At 36.8% G+C, this 19662-nt stretch overlaps 1 protein-coding gene across 1 annotated transcript in view; it reads left to right on the forward strand.

Annotated features, from left to right (window-relative positions):
- Positions 1-7240: 7240 nt before the first annotated feature.
- The window catches only part of Jarid2 (Jumonji, AT rich interactive domain 2), a gene marked incomplete in the record, with an annotated part of 573379 nt that continues 560957 nt past the window's right edge, over positions 7241-19662 (forward strand). Inside the window, 2 exon segments of the mRNA XM_069845635.1 lie at positions 7241-7431; positions 8252-8397. Of these exon segments, the coding sequence (XP_069701736.1) occupies positions 8273-8397 (125 nt within the window).

The raw sequence follows: 19662 nt of genomic DNA on the forward strand, positions 1-19662 counted from the left end.
ATACCTCCTTTAAAGCTATTACTACAGCTGCAAAGAAACATGGCATAGATGAAACCTGTATCAGGTGGATTGAGTCCATGTTGAAAGGCAGAGTGGTACATACAACCCTCATGGGAAGCAATTTAGCTGCAAAGGTCATGAGAGAATGTCCACAGGGAGGTGTATTATCACCCATCCTGTGGAACTTAGTTGTAAATGTATTAATGGATTAAGTCAGTAATCTAGAATTTGATATTACGGACTATGCTGATGATATAGCCATCATAGTTCGGGGAAAATTCAGGAATACCATTAGGGAACTTATGCAAGTGCCCTTAATAAGGTGACAACATGGGCTTAGAGAGAAGGTCTTAAGATCAGTCCTCATAAAACAGCCTTAGTACCTTTCATCAGACAAAGAAATTTGAAGGGATTAGGACAATTATTTCTTAAAGGTGAAAAACTTAAAATGGTTGAGGAAGTCAATTACTTAGGAGTGATTTTTGACTCTAAGATAGACTGGAATCAACATTTAAAAAGAATAACACACTGAGCAAATACAGTTTTTGAAACTGTTAGAAAAAAATGGGGACTAAGGCCTAGTATGATGTACTGGATCTGCACTAGGATAATCAGATCTTCTATAACCTATGGAGCTCTCGTTTGATGGAAAATAGTTATTTAAAACAACTCCAAAATCAAGGCTATGCAGAATTCAAAGAACAGCCTCTATGGCTATAATGGGAGCCATGAAAACGACTCCCACTGCAACTATGGAAGCACTTTTAAACTTGACTCCATTAGACACAGTAGTAATGGAGGAAGCAAGAATAGCTCTCTACAGACTGCAACATTCTAAGCAATTGATATTCTCAGATGTAAAGTCAGGTTTGCTGGAATTCAAGAGATTTATGCTAGATGACATATTGTGTATGGAATCAGACCATATTAATCCTGTTCGACATTATACAAAGAATTTCAGAGTCATCATTGACTCTGAACTTTGGAAAAACAAAACTCTAAAATTTCCTGAGAAGTCTCTCATGTGGTACACAGACAAATCAAAGAAGACTCAGGAACTGGATCAGGAGTCTATGGCATGAGACCAATGGTTAGCTTAAGCTTCCCCTGGGTAAATATGCCACTGTTTTTCAAACAGAGATATCTGATGCATTCTTGAAAATATAAGAAGAGCTTATATAGGAAAGAAGATTCATATATTCTCGGATAGCCAGACTGCCCTTATGGCTTTAAATAGCCATATTGTTACTTCAGGACTGGTTCTTAATTGCCTCAATATAATTTCGACCCTGGCAGAACAGAATGAGGTTAGACTCATCTGGGTACCAGGGCATTGTGGTATTGAGGGAAACGAAAAAGCTGACGAACTTGCAAGACAAGGAGCGGCTTCAAAATATATTGGACCAGAGCCGGCTCTCGGAATACCTAGGTGTTCTGTCAGAGAAGCAATTAAAAAATAGTCCAAGGTTCAACACTATAAAACCTGGATTAAGACACCAGGTATTAACCATAGGAAACAATTTATTGTTAGATCATGCAACAAAAGAGCTGAAATATTACTACAACGTAACAGATTTCAGCTGAGAGCAGTCACAGCTTTTTTCACAGGTCATGCACCTGTGAAAAAAACATCTTAATCTAATGGGCATACTTCAAGGTAACCTAGACTGTAGATTCTGTGGGAAGGAGACTGAAACAGCCCAACACATTATTTGCTCCTGCGACGCATTGGCTCGCAAAAGATAACTTATCTTTGGGAAAGATTCTTTAGGGCCAAAAGATCTTGAACAGAGATCTATATCTGGACTGTATACCTTCATCAAGGTAACAGGGCTGACAAATCGGTATTAAATTATAAAACATAGGTAGCACAATAAGGCCACTGGCGTGGCTCAGTCGGTCTGAAGTTGCACTCGGGTGCAGGTTCGATCCCCACTTGGGCTGATTACCTGGTTGAGTTTTTTTCCGAGGTTTTTCCCAACTGTAAGGTAAATGCCAGGTAATCTATGGCGAATCCTCGGCCTCATCTCGCCAAATACGATCTAGCTATCACCAATCCCATCGATGCTAAATAACCTAGTAGTTGATACAGCATCGTTAAATAACCAACTAAAAAAAAAAGCACAATAAGCCTATGGCTGCGGTGCGTCCGGAGCAATGACAGATCTAAATGTTGGGGGGGGGGGGAAATCTCCCGGGCCATATTGCAGCCAAAAGGATTAGGTCCATAGAGAAAAAAATATATGATCCCATCGAAAATCGAACCCGTGACCTCACAACTTACAATGTTATGCCTTAATTAGATTGTAGCACCATATCTCACTGTTTATGGATACCTCAATTATTTATTGCACCATGACTAAAAGGTTTGTCCTACAACTGCACCTTACAATACCGAAAATTTATGAGCAAACAAACTTGTAAATTTCCCCACTACAATTAGGTTTCATGGTTCAAAGAACTGACAAAAGCATCTCCTAATTCATAGGAAATTTTTTATAAAGTACATACAACCAATGAACTTCCCATTGACTGAAAAATATAGAGTTTCTAACGAAAGTTGCTTAACAAGTGAGAAAAGTAACTTTATTTTTTAATTATGAAGCTAGACATTATACAAGTTTTTTTTTCTCTGGAACTCGTTATCATTACATTTTCTGTTAAACACATTATTTCATTATTCTCAGATAAGATGACTTGATTTATGTTCAGAAACTTAGATAGTTAACATTAACATTAGCTCTACTTTTATGGGTCAGATATATATTATTCGGTTGAATTAACAACATCCAATAAATGACAGTTGAAGAAGTGATTATTGTGACTCCTCAATAGTGAGTGGAGCTTGTACTGCTCTGTGGAGACCATGATAGAACAAAGAGATTCAGACATTTCAAAACTATCGCATCAAATTGTAGCAAATATATTGAATAAATTCAAAACAGTATTCAGTGAACTTGATGCAAAACAAAGTAGTCACTTCAAATCAGCTATCAACAAACAGCAGTTAATGTCATTTCATTACATCACGTGACTTGAGAGAGTGGTGTCATTACAGAATCTGTTCACAGAATACTGAAGTCGGGATATTTTCACCCCTACAAATTATAACATTCATCTATAATGCAAGAAGCAGATTCATGAAGAAGCTTAAATAATGCAGTTGGATCACACTTATTTTTCTTCTTTTTAAGGCCCTACAACTTCATATATTCAAAGTTTTAGCTTTCTCAGTAATTTTCCTCTGCCATTTTCTTTCTGAGATGCATTTTATCCTAATTTTTATATTTTCATAGCTTTTAAATCTTTTATATCATCCTCCCATATGTTTTTTTTTTTTGGTTTTTTGGTAGTGGCAGCAGTTTGTTTTATCAAGTAATTACCTCTAGAGTAACAATGACATGGAGGAAGGGGCAGGCTACAATATAATACACTACCATACGTAATTTTATACCATGATAGACACAAATAAAAAAAAACTGACCGTTTGAAGAGCATCGTTTCAAAATGAGTTTTCTTCATCTTAGTACGGTAAGAGCCATCGTATCCAGCACTCAAATAACCGAAAATACCAAAACAACAGCACTTTTGGCTAGGCCAAAAAAAAAGTCATTCATGAAAAAGGGAAGAGTCAGATGAAGATGTGAGTGGTTTTCGTGAATAGCACATGCCGTATATTGCGTTTACTCTTTACACTGTTCATGCATGAAAACAGACAGAAAACCCCGTTATGTCTTTACATTGTTCACATGTGAAAACATAGACATAGACAAAACAAATAAGCACAGGAACGCCATTTCGTAGTGCTTTAGCAATACCATTTTCAGCAATACTTCTGGCTTCTGTTGCATTCAACAATTATAAAATACGATAATTTGGTCCATGGAGCATCTGTTTTCGGTGTAAAGATAATTCGTTTGGCGTGTTTCTTAATTGAAATTACGAAACGGCGTTCCTGTGCTTAACATTTAATAAAAACCCTGTTATGTTCCTGGGGTAGATTAGGTAACATTGGTAGTTGCCGCTTGGGCCTTGCAAACAGAGACAATATCTTTAAATTTACCACTTGGACTCGCCCGTTTCGAAGGAGTGTTGGATGAGTCTAAATAGGAAATTTTGAAATTCTCTGTTCCTACAGTGCATAAAAGTTTCATTCGTGTGATAGATAGCATCATGGCTAGTACCACTAAGTGCAAGAGGAATATCCTCACACTGAAGCAAAAGCTTGAATTACTCGAGAAAATGGAGAGAGGAGTTAGTAGATCCAAATTAATGGACGCATATAAAGTTCGAAGTTCAACTTTATACAATATAAAGAAACTAGGCAGTCAACTTCGGCGATTCATAAGTAACAATGAATCTACGAAAGTTGCAGGAAATCGGAAAACTGTACATCAGTCCCACTGTGAAGAATGAGATCGTGTTCTATATGAATGGTTTGCAATTAAAAGATCTGAGGGAATGTGCATTTCTGGGCTGATGCTACAGGAAAAAGCCAAGAAATTGCACCAGAAAATGAAACTGCAAGGTGAGTGTGGATTTTTCGTTGGGTAGCTTAACAGATTCAAAGAGAGACATGGAATCCGAAAACTAGATGTATCCGGTGAACAACAAAGTGTCCACGTATCAGTTTATTAATCTGTTCCAGAAAATTGTTAGTGCAGAACAAATACATAACGCCGACAAGACTGGTTTATCATGGAGGTGTCTTCCCACAACAACACTAGCGTGTATGACGGAAACCTCGCCTAAGGCTTCAAACAAAACAAAGATCGTTTAGTGAATATTCGAACCGAAAATTAGTGTATTTTTGTGTTAAGTGTTGTGTTTTAATAAAGAAAATCCACACAGTTTAATGTTATTTAGTTATGATTAAGTGGCTGAGAAATAAGCTTCTTACGGCTGCAGTTTCAACAGATTGGCAACATAAAATAAGAACAGATAATTTGTTAAAATACTTATTCACTTATCTGGCAAAATCTCGTATCCAGAACTTGTCTGATTCCATTGGTGCCGGTTAAAAGGGATTCTACTGTATCTATTTTTTTCTTGAGGTGAAAAAAATCCTGTCTGCTGCGACCAACATTTCCTTTTTAACATCATAGCCTATTAAGTTGGGAGAAAGCTATTTTTTTTTCGTTATCGTTGCAGATTTGAATTCTGAATTCATGATTATAGAAAAAATGCTACTTGTTCAATTTTTTAAGAATGAAGAAAACATGTTCTGAAACGATGCTCCTCAATTATACTTCTTTACTTTTATGAAATGTGAAATACAGTATGTTCTGTACAGTAATAAAAATTAAGGACTAACTGCAGGTTCACTGTTGTGGAGTAATGGTTAGCACAATAAACCTCAGGCTGCAATGTAAGCCTTGGGTCCCTCCTCCGTACAAGAGAGAGAGAGAGAGAGAGAGAGAAAAAAAAAGAAAATGGTTAGCACATATGACAATGAAATGAGTGGGCCCGGGTTTAAATCTCGGTTGGGACAAGTTACTTGGTTGGGATTTTTTCCGAGGTTTTCCCTCAACCAAATGAAGCAGAATTGCTGATTAACTTTCTGTGTTGGATCTTGAACTCATTTTGCCATCATTAATTCACATATCGTCCACATCTGTGGAGTAACGGTTAGTGCGTCTAGCCGCGAAACCAGGTGGCCCAGGTTCGATTCCCGGTTGGGGAAAGTTACTTGGTTGAGGTTTTTTCCGGGGTTTTCCCTCAACCCAATATGAGCAAATGCTGGGTAACTTTCGGTGTTGGACCCCAGGCTCATTTCACCAGCATTATCACCTTCATCTCATTCAGACACTAAATAACCTAAGCTGTTGATAAAGCGTCGTAAAATAATCTACTTAAAAATCATATCATCCATACCACAGCCCAAGTTAAGTTCACGGTGTGGCATGCTATACTTGTACAAGAGTGTGGCTGTTCGGCTATTCAATCATTCAGAGAATAGGAGGGGTAAGCACAATAAGCTTCAGGCTGCAGTGTAAGGTGTCAGGTCCCTCCTCCGTACAAGAGAAAAAAAAATACTGCAAGTTATGCCTATGAGTGTGAATTCCATATGGGTACACATACAAAATTATTATTGTTCTACATTGTAAACCACTTGTACAAGGACGAAAAATAAAATCTCATCACGAAGGTGAAAGAACTTTACTTTCACTAAGCCTGCTATACTATCTCACGAAAATATGGAACAATTTTACTATCTACGTTTTCTTTTTTTTTCGGAATATGTATTATATATGTCTTTCTCGTGTTAAATTCTATCATACCTGGTTACAATGTTTCGGCCTGCTATGGGCCTTCTTCAGAACACATATTAACATGAGAAAGATATATAATACATATTCCGAAGTGATATAGTTTTAAAAGTTGTGTAATCAAGATGTATACTACGTTTTTTGTTAAGTAGAAGTTGCTGAAAAATGTATTAAGCAAAATTGAAATAATATTGAAATTAGCAAGAGAAAGAATACTATTGCCTTTAAATAATGTTTATTCCTGTCAATTTATTTACGTCACTTAACAGTATCCGTGCTAACGCCAGTACCGGTACTGCACAATTATCTTTTGACTAACACATACCGGTACCATAGTTAATTCATATTTGCTGATTTCAAAATCAAACAATTATATAAATCAAAGCAATAGTTTCAACATTACGAAGTAAATCAGTTAGAGAAATTACTGATATATTATGAAATAAAGTTTAATTAAAATACGGGACTTTTTGTGGGACATAATTTCCATTGTAATTATACATATTTGTCCCCGCTATATTGGACGTCTACGATATAGCCCGTATATCTCCTTGTTCTGAAACATGTTTTATTGCTTTCTTATATTTTTGTGGTTGGAATACAGAAATTCTATTTTGACCTAGGCAGAAAAACAATACCCTGTAATAAAGTTACTCGATTTCAACTTAAAAAAAATATATCTATCTTCGTCCTTCCTATTGTTAATCGTACATTATTATACATTCGAAAAAATAGCGAAGAGGGATGTATTATTTCTCTATTGGTATATTACATACGTACATAACATAGATTTTATTAAGAAAGTTCAATATTGTTCTACGTAAAATAATTATCCCTCTTTACATACTATATCCCAAATTCCGGAAATTTGCGAAATAATTAGCTTACTATCAAATGGAGTAGGTCATGGATCGCCATTTACAGTCAACAGCGTTTACAACGCTATCTATAGTTAGTAGTTTGAACTTCTGCACAAAATAATAACAAAAATGGGTTTCTTCCATGTGATGTATATATATTTAATTCGGACGTACATTAGTATGTCCCAAATATATTGAAAACAATAAGAAATGTAATATAAGTGTATTTTGTCAGAGCAAGTTATAGTTCTGCTTTAGCGAAATATGGAATGAAATATACTAGTTTTGCAACCAAGGTCCAGGTGATTGAACTCTCGTAGGCCCAGGTCATTATACGACCAGGTTTTTACCGAAGTGTCACAATGAAACAAGAAAAGAGTGTATAAAGTGTTTGTTAGGCTTGTTTTGTCCACACTTATAGTTGTGTGTAGGGTACCCGAAAGGGAGATTTTACCATTTTCACGTTATTTTATATTGACGTCAGATAATGAAGAACCATAATGGGTATGCTAAAAGGATTCTGTTGGATCGTGGTGTTTCGAAGTTAGAGCTGATCGTATTGCTATGAAAGAGCTTACAGTAACCACAGTATAAATATTAAACTCTTTTAAATAATTATTACATTGCATTTATTTCATTCAATAGCACGTTCCAAATGAAATACTGGTGTAAGTTTCAGAACAAAGAATGGAAGTGCAAGGAAGGTAGTGGAACACAAAGACCTGAACTCATGCCGTGTCTAGAGCATGGTTAATGTTAATTAGCAGGATGGTTTTCATACCCTTAACATCCCTATTTAAGTTTATAAATATTACTATTATCGTATATATAATAGTATGTTGTGACAAATACTAGCAATTGATTTGAGCACATGTCAGTGAAAATGCTTCATTTTCATTAATATGTCTGCTTTGAGAATGTGCTACTTTTGCAGGGGGTGTTGCTGGGTTTCTTGGGAAATAAAGAGATATCAATGAATGTGATGTTACGTAAATGTTGTCAGTGTATTTGTGAACATCTTATATTGGACAGAAGAAAAGTTGCCCACGATAGTTTTACTATCTGAATGGCTGTGTATTGTATACGCTGTAACTTATTATTGTGATTTACTATATATTTTAGATACATTGTGGACTTTGGTGAATGTATGCTCCTGCATTTGACTTGAGACCTCAACCTGGAGAGATGGTGGTGAGCCGAGGTGATGTCAAAAGAAGGCGCAAGGAGGGGAATGTGCTGGAGGAACCCATTCAAGGAAGCCCTAAGAGGTGCGGTAGGATTTTTTTACTTTTGCTATTATTTAGTGTAGGCCTACTTAGTATAGGCCATTCGGTATCTCGTGAAACCTTCTTGCGCGTGAGAGGAAGGAAAAAGTGAACTGAGAAGCTTTCCTCCCTCACTACGCTTCAACTTGCGAAACTAGCTAGCTCGCTTACCCCCACAATATGGTTCTTACTGTGGGCTACTGTGCACGACCCCGAATGCATTTGGTTTCACGAGGTAACAAATGACCTATATTAATATAAAATGATTTAGGCAGTACTTCATTATGGAATTATTTTCCCGCGGTAATGTATACATGAGCTATTTTAACAGAAATTTAGTCCACTGTAGAATACTAACTTTTGCTACATTTATAGGCCTACTGTACTTTTGGTCCAGCGGAAATAGGTACTTGTATTTTATAAAAACACCACTCTCCTTTTATTCACAGATTTATAGGATTACTATGAATCACTATAACTTACTGGTAGCCGATTTTTTTAATGACACGTGGGTTTACCGTATTTTACACATATTAGCGGACCTAGCGTCTGATTTTATAGAGACTGTGTTGTGTTGCACTGTGTTTTACCATCCACTGGTGTGTATGTCTGTAAATATTGCGAGTTAAAGGTTAGGTTAGGTTAGGTTAGGTTAGGTTAGATGAGATGAGAATAGCTAAGTGACATGAGACCGAGGAATGTGACAAGGTTTGAATGGGTTAGATCAGGCAAGCCTGGAGACTGAGGACTGTGACAAGGTTAGAGTGATTTAGATGATACCTAAGTGATATGAGACAAAGGAATCTGACAAGATTAGGGTGGGTTAAGTAAGGGATAGGTAAGTGACGGGAAACCAAGGACTGTGACTAGGATATAGTGTGTTAGATGTGGGAATAGCTAAGTGACAAGAAACCGAAGACTAAGACAAATTATAGTGGATTAGATGAGAGCATAGGTAAGTGACATAGGGAGACGAGTTATGTGACAAGGTTATGAGGGGATAGCTATGTGACTAGAGGCCGAAGAATGCACGTGACAGGTTAGAGTGAGTTAGGTGAGGGAGTAACTAAATGACAGAAGATGAGAAAGGTTAGATGAGGGGATAGCTATGTGACATGAGATCGAGGAATGCACGTGACAGGTTAGAGTGGGTTAAGTGAGAGAGTAGCTAAATGACAGAAGAGGAGGAAGCTTAATTGAGGGGATAGCTATGTGACATGAGGCCGAAGAATGCACGTGACAGGTTAGAGTGTGTTAGGTGAGGGAGTAGCTAAATGACAGAAAAAGAGGAAGCTTAGATGAGGGGATAGCTATGTGACATGAGGCCGAAGAATACACATGATAGGTTAGAGTGGGTTAGATGAGGGAATAACTAAATGACAGAAGAGGAGGAAGGTTAGATGAGGGGATAGCTATGTGAGATGAGGTTGAGGAATGGACGTGACAGGTTAGAATGAGTTAGGTGAGGGAGTAGCTAAATGACAGAAGACGAGGAAGGTTAGATGAGGGGATAGATATGTGACATGAGGCCGAGGAATGCACATGACTGGTTAGAGTGGATTGGGTGAGGGAGTAGCTAAATGACAGAAGACGAGGAAGGTTAGATGAGGGGATAGATATGTCACATAAGGCCGAGGAATGCACATGACAGGTTAGAGTGGATTAGGTGAGGGAGTAGCTAAATGACAGAAGACGAGGAAGGTTAGATGAGGGGATAGATATGTCACTTAAGGCCGAGGAATGCACGTGACAGGTTAGAGTGGATTAGGTGAGGGAGTAGCTAAATGACAGAAGACGAGGAATGTAAGATGAGGGGATAGCTATGTCACTTAAGGCCGAGGAATGCAAGTGACAGGTTAGAGTGGGTTAGGTGAGGGAGTAGCTAAATGACAGAAGACGAGGAAAGTTAGATGAGGGGATAGATATGTCACTTAAGGCCGAGGAATGCACGTGACAGGTTAGAGTGGGTTAGGTGAGGGAGTAGGTAAATGACAGAAGACGAAGAAGGTTAGATGAGGGGATAGATATGTGATATGAGGCCGAGGAATGCACGTGACAGGTTAGAGTGGGTTAGGTGAGGGAGTAGCTAAATGACAGAAGACGAGGAAGGTTAGATGAGGGGATAGCTATGTGACATGAGGCCGAGGAATGCACGTGACAGGTTAGAGTGGATTAGGTGAGGGAGTAGCTAAATGACAGAAGACGAGGAGTGTAAGATGAGAGGATAGCTATGTCACTTAAGGCCGAGGAATGCACGTGGCAGGTTAGAGTGGATTAGGTGAGGGAGTAGCTAAATGACAGAAGACGAGGAAGGTAAGATGAGTGGATAGCAATGTCACTTAAGGCCGAGGAATGCACGTGACAGGTTAGAGTGGGTTAGGTGAGGGAGTAGCTAAATGACAGAAGACGAGGAAGGTTAGATGAGGGGATAGAAGTGTGACATGAGGCCGAGGAATGCACGTGACAGGTTAGAGTGGGTTAGGTGAGGGAGTAGCTATATGACAGAAGACGAGGAAGGTTAGATGAGGGGATAGATGTGTGACATGAGGCCGAGGAATGCACGTGACAGGTTAGATTAGGTGAGGGAGTAGCTAAATGACAGAAGACGAGGAAGGTTAGATGAGGGGATAGATATGTCACTTAAGGCCGAGGAATGCACGTGACAGGTTAGAGTGGGTTAGGTGAGGGAGTAGCTAAATGACAGAAGACGAGGAAGGTTAGATGAGGGGATAGATGTGTGACATGAGGCCGAGGAATGCACGTGACAGGTTAGAGTAGATTAGGTGAGGGAGTAGCTAAATGACAGAAGACGAGGAAGGTTAGATGAGGGGATAGATATGTCACTTAAGGCCGAGGAATGCATGTGACAGGTTAGAGTGGATTAGGTGAGGGAGTAGCTAAATGACAAAGACACGAGGCCGAGGAATGCATGTGACAGGTTAGAGTGGATTAGGTGAGGGAGTAGCTAAATGACAAAGACAAGGAAGGTTAGATGAGGGGATAGATATGTGACATGAGGCCAAGGAATGCACGTGACAGGTTAGAGTGGATTAGGTGAGGGAGTAGCTAAATGACAAAGACACGAGGCCGAGGAATGCATGTGACAGGTTAGAGTGGATTAGGTGAGGGAGTAGCTAAATGACAAAGACAAGGAAGGTTAGATGAGGGGATAGATATATGACATGAGACCAAGGAATGCACATGACAGGTTAGAGTGAGTTAGATGAGGGAGTAGCTAAATGACAGAAGACGAAGAAGGTTAGATGAGGGTATAACTATGTGACATGAGATCGAGGAATGCTCGTGACATGTTAGAGTGGGTTAGGTGAGGGAATAACTAAATGACACAAGGCGAGGCCTGTAACATAGTTACAGGTGTTGCTACTGTTTCTTCACATCTGGTTTCAGTTGGTGATGCTTAAGTAAACAAATACTCAAAAACTATTTATGATTCTATGGTGAACTTGGAATTAAAATCGAAACTGTAACCAAAGTAACAGTTTGTTAGCCTTACCTGGTGAAACTTATGTTATTCAACACAAATGACATTGATGTTACTTAGAAAAGTGCAAGGAAATCACGAGAGCATTTTTTCTTATGTCTGTTGGTCTTGAATCTTTCCCTCATGAAACCATTTGTGCATACTTCACTTGTGCAGAATGACTGACTGGAGATTCTACTGGAACAAAAGAATGAAAATATTGGTAGGCACATGTAATATGGTTCGTGAAAATAGATTAACACTGATAGGTCGTTCTACAGTGAGATTATCTGTTACATGTGTTAATTTTTACACTACAATTTACTGCCAAACAGTGTAAGGTGAGGCTGGTTATAAGAGCGACTTATGCTTGGATATCAAAGTTTTCTATTTAAGAAATCTCATATTATTTATACAGCAGATATTGAAAATGATCTTGGCATGTGCACACTCATTGTCTTCAACTGATCACAAAATCGAAAGACAAAAATTTAATCTTCTACTGTATGTGTAGGAATTGGTTATTTCAGATGGATTCATTGTAAGTAATTTTCTGACTTTTTGTGTTGATGATTTAGACACTCTTGTCCCTTGGGCAAAACGTTCAAATGATTTTATTGTTGTGTGTTCTACTCTAATCGTTCATCTATAACATCTAGTTTCTGTTCTGTTAAACCCGACTTTCACATTTCACTTCTTTTCAAGTAATGTTCCCAACTCAAATTTTTCACAAGCATTTGAACAGTTTCTCTACTCGGAACATTAACTTCAGGAAATTCACTTCAGAACAGCCTAATTGCCCTATCAACTCACTCAATTTTAACAAATCATACAGAGAATATTTTGTGTGCAGAATTTTGCTGTACTAGTCACAAAAACTCAATACCTATACCCTACTGAATTTTTCACACTGTAAAGAAACTTTATGCCTACATATTATCTCACAAAGACAGAAACACTAAAATTATGTAACTGTAAGCTTATTCTCTCAGTGTAGAACTGATTGAATACTGCTAAGTAGGCAAGGCAATCAAATAACCATAGCTTGACCATGCTGACTTGTGACACATTCACACATAATTTAACAAATGACAAGGAAAGCAGACTCACAAATGAATAATCTCACTGTATATGAGGAAGAAAGCAGTGATAAACTGATTATTCAGAAGATGAGTAGGCCTAATTTCCAATACTGATGAAGAATGTGAAAACAAGATTTGATCTACATTTATTCTCTTTAGGTGAACAAAAGGGAGTCATATTCTCTTTGGGGTCGTTATAGATAGCTGAATCACGAATTAGTTATGCTGAGTACTGTCGTGCATTGCAACTGCTATGTTCGGTTCTAATTTGTCGAGTGTGACAAGAACCGAAGTCTGTTTTGAAGAAGCAGATCTGTCCAACTAGCTCGAACTTGCCCCTTCAAGTTCTCTGGCCTCTCCTACCTTCCCCTTCCATTCTTTCATGCTTTCAGCTGTGTAAGGATTTTAGAACAAATCTTGTGAAGTTTTATTTAGATGTAAGGACAGATAATTTTTATTACAAAAATTTGTTTGAACATCCACAGATAGACTTATATATGTATAGTCTTAGAAAAAAGTTTTTTTAATATATACTCGTTTTAACATCTCTGGTCATATCACGAGTTAATCTTTTGGGTGAAATCAGAAGGCCTGTGTACTATTGTTGAGACTGGTTCTATTGTTGTGTACTGGATGACATTTGTAGATGTATTACTGATTTGTTATGAATTTGATTTTGGTGAAGAATGAAGCCAGTGATATTCAGGGATGTTGTGGCCTGAATTTCCTGGCATTTGTCTTACGGCTGAGGGAAAACCCTAAAAAACCTCAACCAGGAAATTCAACCCAACTGGGAATTGAACCTGGACCCTCTGCGCAAGAGACCAGCTGCTGACCCCTACACCATAGAGGTGGTAAAAAAAATGTTTTGTCGCACAGACAGGGTGCAAATTAAGATTTCGGATGGGTGGGGGGGGGGGGTAGAATCCTAGATAGAGAATACCATACATAAAATTATTATTATCCTCATTCGATATGGCTTAACACTTGGTCTCACTGTGTTGCTTGTCTTGCATTTTGATTATAATAACAATTATATCCATGAGCAGGTTTAAGATAAGATACGTAATTCCTAAGTTATTGGTTGTTGTCAGCTTGCCGGTGATGATAATACATCAATATTATTTTATTTTTTATTTGCTTACGTTATACTGTACTTTATAAAGTATACTCGTATCAAAACAATTATATTTTGTGAGGGGGATAGAAGTTATCCCTGGCAGGGATGTTAATATGAATTTATGAGAGGGGAATAACTTTTCAACAGGGAAGGAAAATCTCCCCCGTTAATTTGCACACTACGCATAGAAACTTTATAGACCCAGGAAGGAGGCCGTGCACACAATCAGACATACAACGAGACGGAACAATTTTATTACCTCAACTAGTTCTTCTCTTGTGAACCAGGCCGCTCGTCCTCTGATCATGCACACTTCCTCTTTTCTGGGACTTACTAAGCGACAAAACATTTTTCTAAGGCTGTACATATAGGTAAATCACATTATGTTTTAAAAATACATGACAGTTTTTACAATACAATACTGACAGAAAGTAGCTATTATTACATTCTTCATATAATATTCAAATAAATCAGTTTTTCTCACTAACAATAGATGTGTGACTATACAGATGAAAGTATTACAAAATGAAGTCAATGCTGTGGAGTAAGGATTAGCATGTCTCACGGTGAAATGGGCGGATCCAGGTTCAAATCCTGGTTAGGACAGGTTACCCGATTCATTTTTTTTCTGGGGGTTTTCCTTCAACTCATTAAGAACAAATGCTGGGTAACTTTCGGCACTGGACTCATTTGCTGGCATTATTGTTTTTAATTGGTTATTCTGCGATGCTTTATCAACTGCTATGGTTGTCTAGCATCTGAATGAAATGAAGGTGATAATGCCAGCGAAATGAATCCAGGGTCCAGCAACGAAAGTTGCCCAGGATTTGCCCTTAATGGGTTGAGGGAAAATCCCGGAAAAGATCTCAACCAGGTAACTTTTCATAACCAGAATTTGAACCTGGGCCCATTTGATTCAAGGTCAGATATGCTAACCATTACTCCATAGTGGTGGACCACTGGCGTTATTACTTCATATCATTCAGATGCTAGATAACCGTAGATATTGATAAAGATGTCGTAAAATAAACCACTAAAAAATTATAACATGAACACACAATAAAATTACTTGCATAAGACCATAAGAATAAATGATTTCATTTTTATACTACAAATCATTGTAATTTATAATATCCAACCTGTTAATAAGTAAAATATATGATTTCATTTTCGTACTAGCTACACATAATTCAATGTAACTTGCAATAATATCCAATCTGTGAATAAATTAAATTAAATTTCATCTTCATATTGCATATAATAAACTTAGAGTACCCTACCTGTTAATAAATAGAAAAAATAATTTCATTTTCATACTATACCTAATTACAATTTATACTATCCAGTCTGTTAATGAATAAAATAAATCATATCCAATCTATTAAATAAATGTTTTCTTTTTCATATTATACATAATTGAAGACCTCTCTGGAAAAAGCATGTAACATCAAATTTTTTAAATGTGATTTAGTTGAAAAAAGTAATTTTAAAGCATTTATTTATAACAAAAAATTATTGCGCTCAATGGGTGAATAAACTTGTATCCTTGTTTAGTCAAATGGTTATGATAGTAAATAAAGGTCTAATGAAATATGCCTCTGAAATAAATTATTTTCTTTTCCCTTGATACATGAATACAGTTTTGTTGGTTATATCATTATTCTGGGGAGGGTCTTCAATTATAAAATACTATCTAACCATTAATGAAAAAAATAAATAATATTCAACCTGTTAAATAAAATAAATTATTTAATTTTCATACTACATAATATCGTCATTATCGGTTCATTTTGTCGAATATGGCCAACTTCAATATCAAATATATCATATTGTGATAGATAAATGACGACATATTAGTATAGAAGACATTCGAACCTTCAGGGGTGCAAACTGTAATTCTGACCATTATTTGGTAATTGGAGAATTAAGAGAAAGACTGTCAGTAGCCACATGAGTAGAGCAAGTTAATATTAGGAGATTCAATATTCTGACGAGAAAACTAAGCAACATTATCAGATCGAAATTTGAAATAGACTTGTTGCTTTAGGAAGTTACGACGAAGTTGAGAAAGAGTTAGATGCTAATAGCATGTGGGAAAATATAGAGATAGTATCAAAATTGCAGCTGAGTAGAGCATAGGTTATTATGAAACTAAGAAAAAAACGTGGTTTTATGAAGATTGTTACATGGTAGTAGAAAGAAGGAAACAGGTAAAATTGAAATTCCTACAGGATCCAGTTGAGGCAAATAGAGATAATTATTTCAATGAAAGATGGGAAGCAAGTCGTACACTTAGGAATAAAAAGAGAGATTACTTGAAGGAAAAACCGAATGAGGTAGAAACAAATAATAAGAATAAAAACATTAGAGATTTATATAAGGGCATAAAGGAATTTAAGAACAGGTATCAGGTAAGGGTAAATGTGATCAAGGATGAGAATGTTGATTGCTTGCAGACTCTCATTCAATCCTGAACAGATGGAAAAATTATTTTGGACAACTACTAAATGTACATAGGCCAAATAGAAATCATGGGGCCTTTTAGACCTGAATCCACACACTCTGAAGTCGAAATTGTGATAGAAAATCTGAAAAAGTACAAGTCTCCAGATATCGATCAAATTCCAGCAGTATTAATGCAAGAGGGTGGAAGCGCATTATCTAACAAAATTTATTAGCTTATACTTACTATTTGGGAGAAAGAAATTATAGCAGAACAATGGAAGGAGTCCAAAATTGTACCATTTTTTTAAAGGGGGACAAGATTAACTAGTAACTTTCGAGGAATATCACTTTTGTTGACATCGTACAAAATTTTGTCCAATATTCTTTTGAGAAGATTAACTCCATATGTAGATGAAATTATTGGGGATCATCAGTGTGATTTTAGGCATAATAGGTTGACTGTTGATCAGATATTGGAGAAAAAATGGGAGTATAAGGGTACAGTACATCAGTTATTCATAGATTTCAAAAAGGCATATGACTCTATTAAGAGGGAAGTTTTATATAATATTCTTATAGATATTGGTATTCCGAACAAACTAATTAGATTAATTAAAATGTGTCTCAGTGAAATGTACAGCAGAGTCCGTATAGGCTAGTTCCTATCTGATGCTTTTCCAATTCATTGTGCACTATCACCTTTACTTTTTAACTTCACTCTAGAATATGCCATTAGGAAAGTTCAGGATAACAGAGAGAGTTTGGAATTGAATGGGTTACATCAGCTTCTTGTTTATGTGGATGACGTGAATATGTCAGGAGAAAATTCACAAACGATTAGGGGAAACACGGGAATTTTACTTGAAGCAAGTAAAGCAATAGGTTTGGAAGTAAATCCCGAAAAGACAAAGTATATGATTATGTCTCGTGACCAGAATATTGTAGGAAATGGAAATATAAAAATTATCCTTTGCAGAGGTGGAAAAATTCAAATAGCCTATCTTGGAACAACAGCAACAAATATAAATGACACTCTGGAGGAAATTAAACTCAGAATAAATATGGGAAATGACTGTTATTATTCGGCTGAGAAGCTTTTGTCATCTAGTCTGCTCTCAAAAAATCTGAAAGTTAGAATTTATAAAACAGTTATATTACCGGTTGTTCTGTATGGCTGTGAAACTTGAACTCTCGCTTTAAGAGAGGAACAGAGATTAAGGGTGTTTGAGAATAAGGTTCTTAGGATATTTGGGAATCTACGTAAAGATTAGTTTTTTTGGTCCTATAGAATACATCTGTTATGGTAACAATTGATATTAAAGGAGAAAAATCGCTCCGGTGCTGGTGATCGAACCTGGGTCCTTGGTTCTACTTACCAAGCACTCTAACCATTGAGCTACGCCAAAGTTCAATCCAAGCACTGGATCGAATCCCTCTCCTTCAATGTTTTTCCCTTTGTGGCCTGACTTCAAGTTTGACATGTACCATATGTTGACATTTTTATATTAACCAAACCAGTACTAACATCTCTAAAAAAAATCATCAGCCTTTCCTAGCGCTTGAAAATCCCTGAATTCAATTGCTGTCATCTGAATCTTCTTGTAGACTGCTAGGATAGAAGGCTTTGACGTCTTCTAAGCTAATCTAATCTAACCTAACCTTTAGGTAAATCTTTACGATAGTGTTACCGAAGAAAGGCAGACAGCAAGAAAGGGCACATTCTTAGACAATTTTGAATATATGCAAGGCATACCAAAAGCCTAAACTAACCTAACCTAATACTGATTCGTATATGAAAGGCATACCAATAGCCTAAACTAACCTAACCTGTCACAGATTCGTATATGCAAGGCATACGAAAAGCCTAAACCAAAGGTAACTTAACGTAAGGTAACAAAACATAACGTAAAAACAAACAGTATACACTAGGATGAAACTTTCGTAATTTAATGTCTCGTTAGGTTATGTTGGTAAGACCAAAGAAACAGCTGAAAACAGATGGTGTATATGAGTACAAAGAGAAGTTCATAGGTCACTAGCTAGCCAAAACACTTCCCAGGTACTTAAGTAGTAGTGATATTTAGGTAGTATGTAGTAAGTATCATCCAGACCATCTTCCCACTATAGAGGTCCAGTGGGCACATACATTACCAAATACCTACAGTATATACATGGAGGCTATTTTGTCAACGTTTTCTTATGATTGATATATTGTCAGCTTTTTTACACTCTAATAGAAAATTATGACGTAGATGGGAGGACAATATTAAAATGGAGTTGAGGGAGGTGGGATAGGATGGTAGGGACTGGATTAACCTTGCTCAGGATAGGGACCAATGGCGGGATTATGTTAGGGCAGCAATGAACCTCTGGGTTCCTTAAAAGCCATAAGTAAGTAAGTAATAGGAAAGTATGTCCTGGATCTCTACTGGGGGAAAATGGCAGCCTAGCTGATGCTTACTACATAATTTATTACTTAATATAGCCTTTTACACTATAACAAAACATCAATTATAGCTAGCCTATAACTAAAAATAGAAAAGGAGGAACTTCTATACACGTACGAACTGCCCAGTTACCCAAAATGCATTGTCATTGTTCTCAGATCTGAAGATATAATTTCGGAAAATATAGATCTAGGCCTACTAAGAAAACTTTTGAATTCAATTCTAGCAGAAATGTAAAAATGCATTTTTTTAGATAAAGTATTTTAAATCATTTTTTCAGTTTAAAGTATGTAGGTTACATTAATAGTTCTGTAACAGATTATAAATTCAAGATAAATTTAATTTAAAAAAATTGACTTCTATTCCACAAAGTGTATTTTTTAGACATACCTTCCTTATCACCTTCATCCTCATTTTTCTCCCCCTTCTCTTCGTATATGGGTACAGGTCGTTATTCAGTTTGCGTAACAACTCCGCGGCAATTTTGAAGTCATAACATGCACTTTTACGTATTAACATTTTTATATGGGTAAGCCCTGAGATCGTTCTACTGCTTAGTTTGTGTTTAGCCTTGGTCTTCATGATAGTAACTGCTGAAAACTCATTCTACACATTCATATATTGAATAAGCATACCAGAGACAGCATAAATTGAGATATTCTTGGAAACTTGCGTTAATTGTCGCTAACATTG

This window comes from Periplaneta americana, chromosome 14 (assembly GCF_040183065.1).
Source record: "Periplaneta americana isolate PAMFEO1 chromosome 14, P.americana_PAMFEO1_priV1, whole genome shotgun sequence".
Taxonomy (NCBI): Eukaryota; Metazoa; Arthropoda; class Insecta; order Blattodea; family Blattidae; genus Periplaneta; species Periplaneta americana.